This window comes from Manis pentadactyla, chromosome 2 (genome assembly GCF_030020395.1).
Source record: "Manis pentadactyla isolate mManPen7 chromosome 2, mManPen7.hap1, whole genome shotgun sequence".
Classification (NCBI taxonomy): domain Eukaryota; kingdom Metazoa; phylum Chordata; class Mammalia; order Pholidota; family Manidae; genus Manis; species Manis pentadactyla.
The window spans coordinates 50,068,286-50,088,606 of record NC_080020.1 but is presented as its reverse complement, the minus strand read 5'-3'; the positions used below and the strand labels follow the sequence as shown (position 1 = coordinate 50,088,606).

Below are 20,321 nucleotides of genomic sequence, written 5' to 3'. Positions count from 1 at the left end.
AATAGGGGTGAATGTAGTAACCAGAATGTTTCTCATGTGAAACCTTCATAACATTGCATATCAATGACACCTTAATAAATAAATAAATAAATAAATCATATAAGAAGGACAAGATGGAAGCAATCCATTATACAGAGGTGGAGATCAGCTGATTTCCAATTATTGATACCGCACTGTAGGGAGATGGCTCAAGACAGATTTGTGAAGGAACTTAAACAGAAGTGATGACATTTTAAAGGAGGAGCTACATTTTGAATACATTCCTTCTTTAAAGCACTGAACGGCATACTTTACATACATGGTATCACTGTTATCATCATTTTGAGATGAAGGCGAGGAAAGTGCAGAGATGTAATAATTTCTCCAAAGTCACAAAGTGTCCAGATACATGAACTCAGAGACTAACTCATTGGATTCCAAAACCCCTTGTTTTTCTATACAGTATTTACCAAGGCTGTCTTTCAGGTATCACCTTTAAAACTTTAGCCAGACCATGTGCCATCTGTGTTATAGTCTACTTAATATTTTTCTCTAGCTCACAGATTTACATTGCAAAACATTTATTTAAAATGAAAAAACTTACAATGTTATTATTAATGGAAAATATCACTTGCTTTAAGCAGAAGAAATGACTATGAAAATAAATTCAATTCTAGCTGAACACTGTTGCCTACCCAAAGCTCTGAACCTGGGGCCTGCCTTTTCCTTTGTAAAGAGGGCTTAGAAAGTTAGGGAGATATTAAAGACCTTCATGCACCAAGATGAGGCTTTTCTCTTGAGGTAAACATAAGGACTAAAAAGTCCTAAATGGGGACTTCTCTGCCAGTCCTGTGATACAGTTGTATTTGATGACTGCATGTGGTACATGTGAGTGTACCACCTGGATTCTCATGCCTATCAACCTGTGGCAGGCTGGCATTGTGCAGGAGCTGGAACAAGGAAAAAATAGAAGGGAATTGACTGGATCTAATCTTTTTTTTAAATCAAAATTCAACTTGAAAGAAAGTAGATCCCTGCTTCCATGTACGAGTCAATTAAATTTTATGTGTAACAAATCTGAGGCCCAACTCAAAATTAAACATAGGGCTGAATTCTTACCAAATACTGATGTTCAACAGCCTGAATTCAAGCATGCTGGCTCTGGACACACTGAGTGTCTTCAGTGTGCTTGCCAGTGAAACTACATCACCACGCAGGCATCCCCAGACCCCTCCCTCTCATAAAACTCCTTGGAGAAGAGGGGCTAGAAGTTCCTAGTACCTTGCCTGCTCCTGGGCAAGCCTGACTCAGAGAGTGGCCACTGGGGGTCTGGAAGTCATTTCTCAGCATCATTTTGCCCTGGGCATTTCCTTGCTTCTCTAAAAAGACCAGAATGACAGCATGGCCATGAGGATACCACAATCATCACCATAAAATACTAAAAAAACAAAATTGGAGTCAACCAAAAGATATTCTATACCCCTATTTCAAAAGTATTTCATTACCTAATCATCCATAATCCAACTCACTAGCATTTTTAACAATGTATATAAACTCCTACAAAAACACAAATAATATCTCGGCTTTCTGTTTTTTTATAGGCATGTGCTATGTTTTTTCCCAGAAAAACCCACATTCATATGTATACATTCAAACCCACTATGTAGTCACACAACACACACACACACGCACACACACACACACACAAGCTGTTTGTCTCAAAAAAACTTAATTTCAGTAGCAGAGATGGCAATGGATCCTAAGTGAGAAATACATTGAAAAAGGAAAAAAATACAAATTCAGAGCCATGTCAGGAAACACATTTTCCAATGGTGATAAAACTATACATAAGACAAGACTGTTTAAGAAAATGCATCAGAGTCATTGCCAAAAAAAAAAAAAAGTAAATGTCATCCAGGGGGGAACAGAGTATTAACTGGCAAAGAAGGCTGATGACCTACAAGCCCTCTACTTGTTCCAAATATTTATATTTCTGGAGAAGTGTATGTTTATTTTAGAATTAGGAAAGCATATTGCTTACATTTTAATTTTTTCAGGCGCCAGCAACTAGGTTAATTATTAACAGAGTTCCCTAACCAAAGGATTGCTCAAAAAAGGTGGTTCCCTCACCTATTACACCCTCCTATTTGCAATCAAAGGCCACGCCCAGTGGTTAGGACATTGTTGGAAGAAACACCTTCGAATGAAAACTGTGGTGGGTAAATTAGTATATAGGTAAGATCTTGCTCTTAAATATCATTTGGCCAGATTTTGGAAATATGAAGAGAAATTTGACTTGAAAGTCAATCCTGTCACCTTTGTCTAGAGGATGTCAATATATCACTAATGATATTTTCTCAAAAATTTTTTAATATACTACCCTACACTTTCTTAATTGACACAATTACATCAACAGCTTTAGGAAATCCAACTGTTCTAATTTCCTAAAGCTAAATTTTTATTTAAAAGAAAAAACACAGGCCTGAAATAATATTTCATCATACACTCACAGTTCAGTAAGTCATTTTGCTCTGTTTTCATGAAATATCTTCAGTACAGCCAAAACTACTAAACAGAAAGGTAAGGAAACAGACACAAGAATGATAAGCAATTCCCACTTTTACTGAAACCTGAAAGTCTGGAATTTCTATTTTTTAATTGGCAGTCTATAAACAGAAATATATCTTTTCCATAGCTGAGTCTAAACACCTATGTTTCTTTGTAAAGTAAAACAAACACAAAAAGATTTTTGAAAAAACAGTAGGGAAAAGCATTATATTCAGGGTCATATCATTTTAATAATTTGTACCCCAATTTCCAAACCTTGGTTTTCACAACCAGAAGCCTCAGGTTCTTCACTGTTTACTTAACTTGAGATAAAACCTAAATCGGAGCTCAGCCTTCTGGATGTGCAAGGAACTGCGCCAGGCAGGAGCCGGGCCACGGGAGGAGACTGCAGGACGGGGAAGTTTTATAGTTAACACTTGGAACGAATAAAAACATCTTCTCCATTAAAAGCATCTCAGTTGTAAGATGGGCCCTTTTATTCCCAAACTTGACTCCAGAAAAGCAAATGCTCCATGTTCCTGAGGTACAAAAGCCTTACTTAAATGTTCTGTACTAAAGAGCACGGCTTCTCAAGCTTCCATGTGTATATGACTCATCTCAGAACTTGTTAAAATGCAGGTTTGATTCACTGGGTCTGGGATGGTGCCCAAGATTTGCATTTCTAACAAAATGCCTGATGATGTGGATGCTACTGATTTATGGGCTATGCTTGGGTGCAAGGATACAGGGCACACACATCTATAGCTTCCCTACTTTACTACCCAGTGGGGGACCTCTAAGTAAATAAGTAAGCATGCAGTTTGACTTTCAGTCATTCCTACCTGCTGCTTGTTCAATCTGGCGATAGTTCATTTTTATTTTGATTATTTCTGTATTAAAACGTCTTTTCAAGAATATATTGAAACACATAACAATATAAAATGATCCCAGAGAAAAAGACACAAAATATGTTGTGAACAGTTTTACTTAAAAAAGAATCAAGAACATCAATTATGAAAAAATTTAAATTGTGCATTACAAGTTTTCCAACTGAAATAAGTGAGTTTCAATAAGTAAAGAGGAAATCAACTCCTCCTAGCCCCATCCAATTACTCAACTGAAGCTCTTTGGATGAAGTCAACATTAACCATTATCCCTATTTATACCTCCTGTTTCAAATAATCAGGTGAATTAGTAGACAGGGGTTTCTTATTATTCCATATGTATTAAGTATAAATGATGTGTTAGGAACTGGACCGGGTACAGAGGACAGCGAGCGAATGAGTAGGCAGAGACGAACAGTAAGCAAGCGTATGAGTAATTGGAAAGAGAAAACCCCCATCTCTACCTGCCAGGCCCGTGGGTGTGCCCCTGGGAAGCCTTCAGAGGACTGCGGCTCTGGCTAATGCCTCCCCTGCAACCTCAGGAGAAACCCTGGGCCAGAACACCCAGCAGGGCCCTCCTGAAGTACTGATCCACAGAAACTGGGAGATGATAAATGCTTGTTGTTTAAGCCACTGAAGGTGCCGACGATTTACTGTGCAGCCCCAGGTAACTACTGCAGAAGGAGCTGGGTGAGAGGTGAGACCACACCTATTTAAACAGGATGGTCAGGAAAGGCACCTCCCAGGAGGCGGTAAAATGGACTCAGCCCTGGGGAGCTGGGAGCAGGTGGTGGCAGTGGTGGCAGGGTGAACAAGTGCATTCCAGAACAAGGCAACCAAATGAACCAGGGAACGAGTGAAGGTCCTGGAAAGTACCTGGGGCTGTGTGGCCAGAGCTTATTCCTGCAGGGAGCGGGAAAGATGAGGTCCCAGAGATCAGCTTAGCTGTACCAGGCAGGTCCTCTTGTAAAGAGTTTAAGTTATATTCTTAACGCATTGGTAATTCTCTGATGAGTCTTTAGCAGAAGACTGAAATAATTTGCTCTGTTTTAAAACAGTGGGGCTGCAGTATGGGGAGGAATATCAATGCCAGGACCATTGTCTATTCTTCGGTTATTCAGAGGCTTGGATAAGAATGATTGGGAAAGGTCAGAAAATATAGGAAGGACATAATGACTATTCCTAATATTGTTGCTGTTATTCCAGACTCAAGCCTGGTGTGGCCTCTGCAGTGTTGCAGGGGAAGAAACAAATGGAGGGGAGAGAGCAACAGGGTTCTCTGCCACTTTCTGCAGGACCTCAGGGCCTATTCTGGGACAGTGTGAGCCTCACTGAACTCAGTTCCAAACATAGGAGAGAGTTAATCTACTTGCTAAGTTGAAAATGTTGATATGGAACAAGAACAAATTTGTAGTATAAATATTTACTCTTTGGATGGGTATGATTTTTTTTTAATGTAAACTAAATTTTTTACTACAAAGATAATGCTCATTGAAAAAAGTCTTCATTTATTATGCTGGTAATGTGCACTACAGAAAAATTAAGAAATATAAACGTGCAGAAGAGAAGAAACTAAAAATTACCAGTTACCCAATTACTCCAAGAAAAACACTATTTCGTGTTGGTGAGTACCCTCCGAGTATCTTAATGCCTGTATGTCATACACGCTGGTTACAACTGAGATGGTAAAAATGTTTCCTTGTCCATTATAAAAACCACAACTGCTGCTTTTAGGAAGTTTGGAAGATACAGAAACCATAAGGTATAAAATAAAGAGCATCAATAATATTTCTGTTTCTTTCTGAGAATCTCTGCAACTGGGAACCCATTCAAATCCATGGCTGTCATTCTGAGCTGCCATCCTATAAACTTTCATTTCTTTAATTTTAGCTGAAATCCTTAGCTCATGAAAAAAGATAATAAATAAAAGTCAAGGACTGTTCACTATGGAGAGGATTTGGGCACCTTTTTTATCCCTCACCTGTTGAGATAAATGAGTTATGGGGGATAGAAAAAGGGGTTTCTTCTTGCCACAAATGCTAACCAAAACTCCTAGGGGGCAGTGCTTAGAGAGGTAGATAAGCTAGTAATTCACCCAGTAAGAATGCTCAAACTGAATTTTCAATCTCAAAACAAAACCTGCCTGGAGAAGTCTATTTAATTCTGGTTGTACTGGTTGCTCAAGTTACTCTCAATATATTTCTAATGACCTAAATCCCAGTGAGAAATAAAAATTCTTCCCCTCCTGGACATCAGCCATTCTTACTTTAATAAGATTCTTGGACTTTCCTGCAAAGTCTTTTATTTCTGTCTTAGGCAATCACCCAGAATCACAAGGGCTGTGCGCCCAGAGAAACTTAAATCTCAGTGATAAGCTTGAATATTTTATTGAACAACTAAAAGCCATTTACTTAATGGAAAGTATTACAATGCATGATGCCACACCAATCAAGACTTAATTCATTTGAAGGCAGACTTTCAAGAACATAAACCTGTATTTTGCTTATGAAAGGAGTCACTCCACAGTTAAGTTTCACAGGAATTTTAAACCATCCAGCCATAGCCAACCCTGATATACTTTTACCCCTCTGATACTATAGTTACCTTTCTGGATTCATTTTTTAACCCACAAGGTCTAGCAGAGACATGATTTTAATGTACCTGAACTCTGAAAAGCTGTGGCGAAAGCTGTGAATTTGGACTGCATTATAAAAAGGTCACTTGAGATGACTCTGGAAGGAAGGGGAAGGCAATGAGCAAATACAAGAATTAGGGTCTCATTTACACCTTCGGTTGTAAATTAGATGTTTTGTTGAGATTAAAGCCATTAGTGGGACTAAGTAGAGAAAATCTGAATGTGATATGGTTTGAATTTCTCACATTTAACTATGAATCAAAACAAGGAACAAGAGTAATATGGGGTATACAGAGGCACGAGGACAGAACCAGGCCTGTCTGGTTAAAGATGATACCTGGTTTCATGGTAAAGGAGTGTTCAGGACTCAAGGGAAATCACTATCTATTATTTAGGTGTAGTATGGACGTGGATGCGGTCTCCCCCAACATTTTTGGCTGTCTTCATAAACTCCCACACCAGTGAGCCCCTCCAAGTACTGTTAAACATAAGATGTCTGAATTGGGGTGGGCGATGACAGACTATTTAAAGCTAAGACTCTGTAAACAGTCTCTCATTTCAGAATTCTGTCTTAATGGAGCCTATTTCTGTTTAAAGAGAGTTTCTTTGAAAGTAATACTTTGATAAACCACAAAGGGTAGAAGCATAAGATGCTAAACACATGTTTAGTGACAAAAGATGGTTTGTAAACTATGCTGTGTAATATTAGGAGAGGAATTTACATCCCTCCTAAAAAGGAGGAGGAAACTGAGCAGTGACCTGGGGAGCTGCTGAGGAGGGAGGTGTAAGACTCGGAGAGACAAGCCTCAGATCTGGACGGTGGGGGTGGAGTGGGGGGTCTCTAGGGGGCAGAAGCCTGTACTAGAGACTCTCAAGCTCCTTTAAAAAGAGGGGCGTGTGTCAGAGAAGACAAGAAGTGATTCCGTAGCATCTTACTACGCTGATGGACAGTGACTGTAATGGGATACATGGGGGGACTTGATAATAGGGGGAATCTAGTAACCATAATGTTCATGTAATTGTATATTAATGATACCAAAATAAAATTTAAAAAAAAAAAAGAGGGTGTGTGTGTATTTGGGGAGCTGATTTACATGTGATATAACTCTCCTCCCTCATCCCTTACTAAAATCCACTTTGCTCATCAATTCATTTGTGATCATAGATTCTCTCTGAGTTCCAAGTCTGGGTTGCATTGGGGGCAAAAATAGAGATGGCACAAACAGATACTAAAATGAAGTACCAAGGGGCAGCTGGAATTTGGGTTAATGACACAACCACTAATTAATATTATACTTTAGTATGAAACATATTATACTGACATCTGTAAACATAGAATAAAATCTAACAACTAGCAAATGGTTATTCTTCTCAACAGAAGTATAAACACTGTAATTCATAAATCTGATAATCCTTTTCTGCCTTAGTCACTGGGCAGTTTACTTCTTGAGCATATTTGAAAGCCAGTCTTAAAAGTAAGCAGTTCTTTACCCCCACCCCTAGGGAACGAAATGGCACCATACGTGAGAGTCAGGGGAGAGGTGCAGAGGGTCAGGCTTGACAGAGGAGCTGGTCATTAACGATGAGATGATGCAGGCCAGGCCCTTCCATGAATATCCAACACACAGTAAAGGCTTAACAAATTAAGCGGTAGGAGTAAATAAGAGCAGGAGCACAGTGGCCCTGCCTGCCTCGGTCTCTAGGCAAGCGTGTTTTGTGCCTCACCTATGGCACTGTGACAATTACCTCAAGGACCTGAGAGAGATAGGACTGGAAAGGAGATTTATCTTCTCCCCTGAAGAATCTACTGACAAATTAAGGTGGCATCCAGCTCTCTCACTACTAACTCCTTCTCTCTCTACCTTTAAGTCCAGCTGAACAAAGCCTGCAGCATTCCTGGCAGTTAGGTTGAGATATCTGGCTCCAAATGCATCTCTGATAGGTGCCTCGAACTGCATCAAAGTGACAGGTGCATTTCTCTCAACATTTAATGCTAATCTTCCCTGTCATCTAAGCATAAATAACTACACAGCCATGTCAGGAGGCCCCAACATAAATCCAGGGCTTTTAATTATTTTCCAGTGAAAATATCTTATATAAAATCAGAGAAATGCAAATCCAACCTGTGTGTGTGAGAGAGAGTGAGAGAGATGGCCTAGGCTATCCCCAGAATAGCCAGGACATCATGTCTGTACTCTGAAGGAGTAAGATAAGATCAGGAACCCATACCAAGTTCAGGGTGTGTGAGACAGCACTGCACACATAGGTTGGGTCAGGAAAAGGGATGATTTTGCAGTGGCACTGCCTGCAGCATCTGTCCTTCCTTCAGGGCTCAGGAATGATGGTGATAAGCTCAAGCTGTAGAGTCAGACAAACATGGGTTCGAATATCAGCCTGCTGTGTCCTCACTTTCATCACAGGCAACCCTAATTTCATAATCCTTAAATTCCTCATCTGTAAACAGGGATAATAACCATACATATGGCATAAGGTTGTTGTGAGGATTAAGCAAGATAATCTATGCAAAGCACTTAACACAATACATGGCATACAGTAAATGCTCAATAAATATGAGCAAAACCAAGAGAAATGCAGAGGGAATTCCATGACTGTGTTGCACAGCACAGGCTGTTACAAGGATCACATGGCCTTTCTCCCACCTGGGCCTCTGATCAGGTGAATCCAAAGAAGAGCACCTTGTCTCCTATCAGTGCCTAAGAGTAAACACAGTGAATAAATGCTTAAAAATAGATGTAAAGGAACACAACCGCTATAGATCTCACAAATTCAAAACAAACCTCAGCATGTTCATTCTATACATATGTGGATAAAATGAGAGTTCCTGTGGCCAGGATTCTCACCTGGCCCTGGTGGACTGGCTCACTGCACACCTGTGGACAATACATGGCTGTTGAGTCTATGCAAAGAGCTCTGCCCAGTGCTCTGGGTGCGACACGGTGGCACAGCTGCAAGGCTGCAGGAGAGCAGAGCAGAGGCTGGAGTGGTGGCAGCACCGAGGACAGAGGCCCAGAGGATGGCTGTGTGGGACAACTGTGCAGAGAGGCCCAGAGGACAGCTGTGTGGGACAACTGTGCAGAGAAGCCCAGAGGACAGCTGTGTGGACAGAGGGACCCAGAGGCAGAGACCGGCTTGCTGCATACAGACTCACTCTGAGTGAATGGGATTTTAGTGACTGACCTGCCACCTGGAAATAAAGTTGGGTATAACCCTTTCACCCCAAGAACATTTCACTGTCAATTTCTTTGGTCACATTGAATCCATAGCAAACTTGCCTGGGACTGAAACCCATTGGCAAGACAACATAACTTTTATTAATCTAGGGACTCACATAATCTAGTTTCAGAGGGTTAGCCCTTTCAGAGAAATGGTCCATCAACCAAAAGTAATTAAAAATAATCAAATCTTTTATTTAGGTTCCTCAGATTCCATCAAAGGTAGACTCATAAATAATCCACTGACATATTTCTTAATGTCCCTTTGCTTTTCTTTTGAACTCCATCACACTATTCAGCTGCACTGGAACTTCTCTCTTCAGTACCCCAGAACTCTGCAAACACACAGCCTAGTGGCTTCACTGTTCTCAATTCACTCACCCCCAGCCCACCTGTATTATACAGAACAGCTTTGCCTCTCTCAGTGTGCAGGACCCCCTCCCACTTAGGAGTGGACAGGAAGGTGAACTGAGTGAGCTGGACATGATGTGGTAGGGGGGACGACTGCAGAAGGAATCCTGGTAAATGGTTTTTGCCACCACACATGCAAAATCCAAGAACACCCTCACTGTACCTTTCTCTTACTTCTTTCTTAATTCATGACCATATTTGCAAATACAGAGATGCAAAGATAGAAAAACTTATGACACCAAATTAGGAATGTGTTTCCTATCTCTCCTTTACCTTATCTTTAAAAAGGAAAAGGTCATTAAGATGTTAATAATTAACTAACTCTCCTATTAAAGCCCCACTGAGATAAGTCACTGGAAGAAGAATGGAAAAGAAACTACAAAGAATGACAGGGTGCTGCCAAGCAGCTGATGTGTTTTCATAAAACACTTCAGACATAAATGGCACTTGTAGGATTTGGAAGACACTCCACCCCCTCCCCTCCCCTACACAAAGGAAGGGCAGAGAAATGCCAAGAAAGTCTTAATTATCAGGAGTTCAGCTACGGAACCACTGCCCTCTAGTGTGTACTTTAAAATTTGCAAAATTCTTTACCCTGGCAAATCAGAGCTCTTTACCCCAAAGACAATAGAAAACAGAATCCCTTGAATAGAAAACTTGAACCCCTGTTGAAGTAGCCAACTGAATAATTTAACAAAATAATGTTAATTCCTAAGAGTGAGGTGTGATGGCTTCACACCACCCTACCTGTTGGTGCCCATTGTCTTATCAGGCCCTAAAATTGGATTTGTTGCTTCTGTTCAACAGCTTGCCAAAAGGGCAGAAGAGATGCTAAAACTATTTAATCTAGAACAGATGGCCTAAGATGTCACTGGCGGCGGTGCGGGGGGCCCCTGCAAAGCCAGTATTCACCCTGCAGAGGCTGACTTGTGGGGAGGTTGGGGGTTCCTGGGAGAGGGGACTGGGTAGCAGGGAGCCTGGTACAGAAGTATGCTGATACTTCAGCAAATGGTTTTCTGTGCTAGGGTGTCTAGACTTTAGATCCACAAATGAGGTTAGAGGACATGAAAGCAATGACTGAGCAGAGCAAAAGAGGGCCCAGAGCCCAATAGCAAAGACCCTGCACAGCGATCTTTTAAAAGCATCTTCATTTTCACAAATAGAGACCTTTGTCAAATTTAATGTTCTTCCCATTAAGAGTATTGTAATTTCCAGATGATGTTAGAATTTTTTATCTCAAAATTTATGACAGCAGAGTATTTTAGAGATTAAGTACTTTGGAAGACTTTTTAATAACTCAATCTTTACGAAGAATTAGAAAACACCATAATAAATCATCTCTGCACAATTATGGAAATATCTCAAAAGGCAAATAAATACCTAAAGAAGTAATTCTTCCTCTCTCATGCCTGTTTTTTTTTTAACTTCTGTGTGCTTCCATGTCATGTACTCAACAAAAGTATGAGATAAAAGGCTAGTTTCTATATACATCCACATTCTCCTTTATAGACCAGGGATTGAATTAAGGTGACTTGTTTATACAACCTGGAAAAGCTTGATGCTACCAGTCCCAAGTTTCCCTGCAGATGGAATGAATTTCTTTGGAGATAAGGAACTGACAGGACTCTAAATATTTCTCTGTATTCTCTTACAGGAAGTACCAGCTCCAGGACCTAGGGTGAGGGATGGGCCACATGGGGGACTCCTCTCAGGAAGGGAGGCGAGGGTGGTACAGGTGGGGGTGGAGGTGGACCATAAAGAAGAAGAAAAGGATTGAAAGTCCTGTGAGAGAAGTGAGAGGGAAAGAGTCAGAAAGAAACTGCCTGGGTTTGCTTAACCTCAAGGGAACCATTGGTGGTGGGGGTGGGGGGTGATCATACTGGGGGTAATTTACGGAAACTAGTAAGTGTTTCATTTGTTAACTCCTCTCTTCCTCTATTTTCACTAGCAGTACACGAAAAGAATAGAGTGTCAAAGTATAATTTTCAAAAAAGAAGAACATTACTTTCATATAAATATAGAGTGAACGTTTTTCTAAGATTTATTTAATTCACTGAGAAACCCAGCAGGATAATAAAGCTTAATCAAAGGACAGAAGAAACTAGTACAGTTGAGCCTTGAACATCGTGAGGGTTAGGGGTTCCCAACCCTCCCACTGCAGAGTTGAAAATCCACATATAACTTTTGAGTCCTCCAAAACCGAACTAAAAATAGTCCATAGTTTATTGACCAGAGCCTTACCTGTAACATAAACAGTCCACTAATACATATTTTGTATTTAAGGTGTATTATTCACTGTATTCTCACAATAAAGTAAACTACAGGGAAGAAAATGTTTTTTTATATTGTCACAAATCTCCAAAAAATTTTCCAACATAGTTATTGAAAAAAATCCATATGTAAATCAACCTGTGCAGTTCAAACTCGTGTTGTTCACAGGTCAACTGTAAATACACAGTTAGTAGAAAAAAGAATCCTAGAATAAGTTCACAAAGTAGTTACAAAACTGGTTCTTGTTTTACCAGGGCAAATAAAATGTAATATTTGATGCTATCTTTTCTGCTGAAGAATTTGCATCTCTACCAAACAAAAATCATTGATAATTTATCAATCTTCTGCAAAGTAATCTGGAACCTAATTAACCGTGTAAGGGAGGAAAAATAATTTTCTCTCAACACCTTCTGAATTCTTAGCTGAGACCCTGTAATAAAAGACAGATTGACAAGAGAAAAGGAAACAGGTTTATTCACATGTATACCTCATGTATCCTTGGGAGATACCCACGGGAAGATGAGTACCTCCCAAAGAAGCTTAGAGTTCAGGATCGAATAGCATCTTATTTGATTAAGGGAAAGGGTAGGGGGATGCAGACCTCTCAGGAGAGTAAATGATTTTTAGGAAAGATGAACAGATGGGAGGTATGACAGTTTTTGTGACAGTTTATCAGGGTGGGGGTCAGCTGGTGGTCTCCTGTTCTGTGATAGGAGCCAGTCCTCCCTGAACGATGAAACTCCTGGCAGCTGAGTTCTTTTTGGAGGCTCTGTCTTTAGGTGGAAAATGGGAGTTCTGAGAAAGCCTCTGTCTGCATTTGCTGTTTTCCAAGTGCCTACAGCTCAAAATAACTAAAATACCAAAGTGGCATATTGGCGTGCCATGCCCTGAACTCCTATGTCATAGTTTGGGGTGCATATTCTGCAACCCTTCATTAGTAAACAGTAAACCAAACAGGGCTCCATCTACTGTAGCATCAGACGACCCATAGGGGGCTCTAATATGACTGTGAAAGGGAAACTAGTAATGTTTTATTTCCAAATTTTGATACTTTTTTCAGAGTTTTCATACCCCTGACTTAAAAACATCAAGGTAGTAGATCTAGACAAGAGGGAGATATGATAAGGATGGTGACAGTTGAAAAGTGTAAAAACTTTTCAATGAAGAAAGGGAGTCAATGATGAGAATTAGGCTTGGGGTGGATTAAGGATTTGCATTGAGTCCCCTATACAGAATTTTATTGTTGTTAACAACCATTTGATCAATAAATAAGAGAGATGCCCTCTCAAAAAAAAAAAAAAAAAAAGAAAGGGAGTCAAAAGCTAACATGAAACATGAGAAGCTAATCAAGTGGTTAAACCAAAAAGAAGACTCTTATCTATCTCACCATTACTTATTATTCCTTATTTACTTACAAATTTCTTATTTAGTCACATACAATTTTGAAATTCTTCTGTATTGGCTAAAATGTGTGGATTTGAAGTATTCCTGAAAGCAAAATAACCATGAACTCTGCATCACATAAATTTCAGTTAATAATGAATTACACTAAGAATTATGATCATATAGACGATTCACATGATGATAGACACCATTTTTTTTTTGAGAGGGCATCTCTCATGTTTATTGATCAAATGGTTGTTAACAACAATAAAATTCTGTATAGGAGACTCAATGCACAATCATTAATCAACCCCAAGCCTAATTCTCAACAGTCTCCAATCTTCTGAAGCATAACAAACAAGTTCTTACATGGTGAACAAGTTCTTACATAGTGAATAAGTTCTTACATGGTGAATAGTGCAAGGGCAGTCATCACAGAAACTTTCAGTTTTGATCACGCATCATGAACTATAAACAATCAAGTCAGATATGATTATTCATTTGATTTTTATACTTGATTTATATGTGAATCCCACATTTCTCCCTTATTTTATTATTGGTTTTTTTTTAAATAAAATGCTGAAGTGGTAGGTAGATGCAAGATAAAGGTAGAAAACTTAATTTAGTGCTGTAAGAGGGCAAATGTAGATGATCAGGTCTGTGCCTATAGACTAAGTATTAATCCAAGCTAGAAAAGGGCAACAGAACATCCATGGATGCAGAAGATTTCTCTCAAAACAGGGGGGTTGACGTTCTAAGCCTCACCTCTGTTGATCCCCAATTTCTCACCTGATGGCCCCCCTGCGACTGTGCCTGTCTTAGGTTGTTCCTCCTTTGAGGAATCTTACCCGTCTCTGGCTAACCAGCCGTGATAGACACCATTTTAATTCAACTTCCAACACTCAGCTGTTATAATTTGCCGACATAGGGAAAACCTTGCATAGACCGTTGGATAAACAGAGTAGCAAAATTTGCTATGTCCCTTTTAAAATTCATTTCATTTGCACAACTCATAACTTTTTTCTCCTTTAAAAATGTAAATCATTTTTGCAAAATTTTAAACACAATATTAAATCTTCAAATGGGCCAAGTTAAAATAAGCCAAATTGTCCAGAGGATTTTAAAGGAAGCTGGCCTTGAGCAGCAGGATGCAGAATCCAGACACTTCTTGTCTCCATCTGCATAGAAATGAGGTGGCAGAGCTCACAACAGCATCATTTCAATGTGGGGAGAAACTTATGAAACACTGCACTTCCCCAGAGATAGCTGGTATTTCAGATAACACAACACAAAGCCGAAGCCATTTCTCTCTCTCTCTCTCTTTCTCTAACCATTTATTTATTTATTTACTTACTTGTTATTTATTGAAATTCAGCCTCAATCCTTTAGAAGTTACAATTCAAGATTTTGAAAACTTATCAATCCTATATTTCAGACCCTCCCATAGCCCCTCTCAAAAATCCAGTGTTTTATTCTCTGAAAATCTAAAGGGTGATAAGTAAGCCCTAGTGAAAATTGCTTGTTCGTCGATTCTGAACAATGCCCAGAAGAGGGTGCTCGCAGAATAATCAACCTTCTCAAACCACAAAACCAGGACACATCGTGCAGACCAAGGGTTTCAATATGGTAATCCCAAATTTGGCTAGTACATAAATGACCATAGCATCTTAAAATTACAAAAGGAGAAATGGAAGTTTCCCGATATAAAAACAATGCAGGGACACCCCATCAAGTTTTAAATGAAGGCAGATGGGGAGACAAATGATAGCTTCTCATTAACTGTCTGTATGGGTCCAAATACTTTATATATTGAGAATGACTTATTTTATAGTGTAATTACTTTTAATTAACATTAGTTAATAGTTTAAGAATAAAAATTAATAAAGCTGATAATGAACACTTAAAGAAACAAGTAGTATGCCTAAAAGAACCTACGGCAAAATTGATATTGTTCAGGAATTTATCAGTGTTGTAGCTAGCAAATAAAACTGAAGTTATGTCTTATATTTTATAATATTTAAGTATGTCACTGCTCATAATCCATAACATTACAATTTATACTTGCACTCTTCCCTGAAATACAAATCTCTGGAGAGAAGATCCGTCGGAAAACAGGGGGTACACCTTTCCCAATGCATCTCTTCTTTACTGATATCCTCAAATGTCTCATATTGCTCTGCTGACAGCTTTATGAATACAGCTCAGATTGTACTGGAAGTTCCGCTGTTGCTCTGTGGTGCCTTGGTACTAAGTCAACTCAGCTAAGCTGGAACCATGTTTTCCAGAGTTTTCTTTCCTGTACGGTTCTGTATGGCCATGAGAGACGTTTTGTGTGAAATACAGAAGGGAGAAATGAAGAAGTTGTATTTTTTATGTTCTGAAAGTTGCTGTTAATCTTCTCCTTACCCACTTAGTGTACCAGCTCCCCTCAGGTCTCCTCTTTTCAGCCCCTCTGTGTGTGTGCCATTCCTTCATAATGGGTGCCAGCTTCTCCTGCAGGCCACCCACAGCATCAAGGTGGGAAATGGTAAGAGACAGAAGTGAGTTCCAGTTTGTCCACATGGACCTCTGCTTGTCCTTGCATTCCAGCTTGTCCTTGCTCTCTACATCCAGCTTTCCTTTTATCTACTGACCTGACAGCTAACTGAACACTAGATGCAGCATCTACAGGCTGCAGAGACTGCTCCACCAGCTCCCACCCTCATGTAAAGTCTACCACTTACAATAAATCCTTAGTCTATGTGATGTGAGCCACTCTGCTTCTCAGACAAAACTAGCTGCTACAAGCCTTCTATGTACAACATAATTTTGTTGCCTTTGCATTTCAAACAGTGTGTTAGGCTTCCAAATCATAATAGCTGCTATCTTCAGGAGGAGAAGATGGGTATTTGATGGTAGGAGAAAAGGAAGGGATGCTTAGAAAGGTAAAAGCTTGTGGAGAAAGTTCCCAGAACTTGTGCACCCTGCTTCCCTGTGAGTGAGCGAGCTTCCACACCTGGGGAAGCCAACACCTCCACATGCCACCAAGCCAGGTCCCAAGCTCCATGAGGATAGAAGCGCCTCTATGCAGGACCTACCCCTATGTATCTTGTCATCCAGCTACTAACTTTTTTCCTTCACAGTGGCCTTTATTAAATTTGTAAGTGAAATAAAAAGAAAAAAGAAAGCTCCCAGAAGCATCTCAGTGCTAAAAATGCCTGTAGCAAATACCAACTTTTTACCTCTGATATCCAAATGCATCCGTCCTTGCCCCACTGTATAATACTGAAGCTGGGCCCTGTAGACATTTCTCTTTTGTCAGTAGGGGGCCCTGAGGGATTCTTGAAGAAGAAAGGAATTCCTGTTCTGGTTCTGTTGTGCTCTTTCCTGCTCACTCTTGTGGTAGACAGAGGCCAGTGGCACAGGCATCCAGTGCAGTTCACCCTTAGGAAGTTCCAGTGGCCCCACTTGGGGCCTTACAATGGGTTTCGCCACCACTGCAGCAGGAAACTTCCTAGCAAATTCCTCCAGCACCTTCTTGATTCTCTGTCTTGCAAATGCTGCTGTGGGCAGCATCCCAACAAGTTGGGCTGACACTCCAGAGGGCTGGTTTCCTGCTCACCAGCCCTTGCCTGCAGCGTGGTCAGGGAACTTCTCTGCCACCCACTGGGGCCCAGCCACTCCCTTTCAGTGGGGCCTGTTGAGCAGAGAGCCCTTTTCTTAACCTGTTTCTTCCTTGGGAACTCCACCTCAGCTTTAGAGGGAATGGCTGCTCTTTACAAGTGCTACCCCTATACTCATTAGAGTTTTATTTACTCCTTTGTAGGTAATCCCCTGCTACTAGTTAATCATTTTTATGTTCAACTTGTCCAGTGTGAATTACTGTGTGCTTTCTGTCTACAAATTGGACACTGATAAAATGCCTCTTGCTCTTTGTTGCTGGTTTAAAAAAAAAAAAACAGCACTTAATTCTATTAGTTCAGGATTTGTTAGAAGAAACATAAATTATTTTTAATGTGAGTATGGAAGTGAAGGGATTGCCCCAGTGTGCAGTTTAAAGAGGCCGCTTGCTTTCTTTGGCCACCTATAATGGGCACTTCTCAACCTGGGCTCCTGGACCCCTGTGAGCAGACCCCGAGCCAGCTGGTTTCACAACCACTAGGGTGGTTATGAAATAAACCACCCTAAACACAATGGTTAAAATAACGATCACTTGTAATGTCTCACATTTGACAGGACGGCTCCACAGTCCCAGGACAAGTGGTGAAGATAAAGGAAACGGTAAAGAATTGGGGCTCGAAAGACACTCCGCCACAAGGTCCAAGGGCATTGTCAGGATCTACATATCTAACAGTATTTTGAAATTTTATATTTTCAGTTCAGTGAGAAATAAATCATATAATCACTGTCACAGGACGTCAGTGCCTATATTTGCATTTATGGTCTGGTTCTCACTAAAGGATCACTTTTTGTTTATTGAAGGATCATTGATACACAATCTTATATTGGTTTCAAATAAACAGCACAGTGGTTCAACAGTTACCCATATTATTAAATCCTCACCTCCACTAGTGCACTTATTATCTGTCAACATAGAAAGATGTTACAGAACCATTAATTATATTCTCCGTGCTGTATTACTGGAAAGGATCCCCTTAAGTGAGTATATACAACATTCCTTGTCTGTCCATTTGTAGAGTTACAGCTTTTTAAAACATTTATTCACTGTATAACCACCACTACTGATTATGTATTCGACATAAGTGTTTATTGCCATGTAATGTACATACAAAGTGTGCAAACTCAAAGTATATAGCTCATGAGCACTTCTGTATGAGGTGGGTGCTCAATATTTAAGGGAGTGCTTTTCAAACTGGCTTCTGCACAGGCCATCTCAGGCAAAGTTCCATCAGTTCTAGAGTTTTGCCAGTAACACACAAAGAAACCCTGGCTGTGGGAGGCCCAGGGGCTGAGGAGCCCTCTGAGCAGGAGAGGGGAGAGCAGAACGAAACCCCAGGGGTGACTAGCACCACACAGAGGCAGGAGACAGCCCACTCCTGCAGTCTCCACACGAGGCTGGCTGCAGAAAACTGGCAGGCCATGAACCCCGAACCCTTCAGAGCAGGGCCACAGCTTCTTGCAACAACGTGCGACACCAAGTTTCGCTGCAGCCCATCCTGCTGTGGTGAGCAGCGTCTGTCTAGAAACAGGCTGAGTTGCCAGGACAGAGGAAAGTCCAGCTTGCTGCCAATTATCTGTGACCACGTAGTCTAAGTCCAGGCCCACCCCAGAGAAAGATGGCATGTTTATTCATACCCACCTGGTCTCCTGAGCACTCCGAAAGGCACGACTAGGCTAGGTAATAATTCTTTCCAAACTGAGCAATAATGTCCTTGAAAGGTTACCTAGTGACAAACATGCAATGACTGTGGGTGTTTTCACAGATGTTATGAGACACAGTCATACTCTAGCAGTGATGGTGTGTCTATGCATGTATGTTTCACACGATTTTACATTTCGTAGTAGTTGTAGATTTACCAAAAAGTTGCCAAAGCGTTCTCACACACCTCACACCCAGTTTCCACTATTATTAACCCCTTATGTTACCATGGCAGAGTCGTCATGATTAATGAAGCAGTCCTGAGACGTTATCTCTGACTTAAGTCCCTAAATGATTCACGGCCCCTTAGTTTTCACCTACTGTCCTGTCTGGGACACCACATCACATTTAGCTATCACATCTCCTTAGGCTCCTCTTCCCCAGACAACCCGTGCTTTTGCAGCCCTTCACAGTTGTGAGGAGTGCTGGTCAGGTATTTTGTAGAATGTCCTTTAATTGGGGTTTTTCTGATGATTGTATTTTAATTATTGTTGGCATATTTGAGGTTGTTAGTTCCTTCATACATGTCACCAAATAGTCAGAATTTTAAAAAGCACCTCAAACACAAGAAGTTTGAACGTCACTGGTCTACATCAGAGCCGACCGTAAAAATGCATCAGTGAAGTTGCCAACATGCTTATTCCACCACTCAGCTTTCAGTTTCAAAAAGCAAGGCAGGTTTATGGGCTGTTCCCACAGTGTTTGGGTAGCAGTCTCACCTTACGAACGGCCTGCGTGTCACCCAGCCAGCCCAGGCCATCACCCACCGGTGTCCCTGACTCTGACCTCAAAGCGAAGACAATAGCTATTCACCCAGAGGTCACCATGGTGATGGCTCATCCCGAGGTGCAAGGGAGGGTTAAATTAAACATAATGTAGTTCTAAGTTGTTCCATGGTTTCCAGTGAAAACATTTTTAAAGTGTAAACAGAAACAACAATCAAACTTTCAGTGAAATACATCCCTCTTTTTCTTTCAAATGAGTAAAGCCCAGATTGTGGAACAGAAAGGATTACATCCTCTTAATTTGTATTGTCTGATACCATAAATATTCTCGTTGTCAAAAAGCTGTTGTAGATATTCCAGTAATTAAATCTGTACAGTTACAGGCTTAAGTACCTTTTAGGAGTCCACTCTGCTCTTCATGATGAGAGTAAAGTCTCTAGCTGTGTTTGGACCACTTAATATTATGGGCAAATGCTGTTAGTGGTACAGTGTTTAGCTCAATAAAAAAGACAATACCCAATATGTCCCCTGGAGCTCAAAATTAAAATATTTGTATTGGAATACACACAGGCCTACAGCTGTGTCCTGTGAACCAGAAAGCACTCACCGTGTTGGCCAGCTCTAGGTAGTTTCCTCCTACAGAGCTGCCAAAATGGGGCGACTGTGTGAGCAGTTTGTGGAGAGCAGCAGCCTGCTGATGCAAAGAGCTTCCGCCATACTCAAGAAGCTTCTGTAGGGCCAACTGACTCTGCAAGTCTGGGCTCTGGAGGTCTCTGGCACCCGAGTCATACTCCCAGCTCTCCCTGGCTGCTGATAAGGCACCTAGGTCAAGAAGAGGCAGAAAAAATAAAAAGATGTTTCCTTCCTTTGTGGAACCTCCTAACTCCTCCATGT

General features: G+C 40.7%; 1 protein-coding gene across 1 annotated transcript in view; it reads right to left on the bottom strand.

Moving 5' to 3' along the window:
- MCC (MCC regulator of WNT signaling pathway) overlaps window positions 1-20,321 on the bottom strand; it is a 407,995-nt gene that overhangs the window by 270,012 nt on the left and 117,662 nt on the right. The window contains exon 3 of the mRNA XM_036886983.2: window positions 20,035-20,249. Coding sequence (XP_036742878.1) covers window positions 20,035-20,249 — 215 coding nt within the window. The remainder of the gene's footprint in view (window positions 1-20,034; window positions 20,250-20,321) is intronic.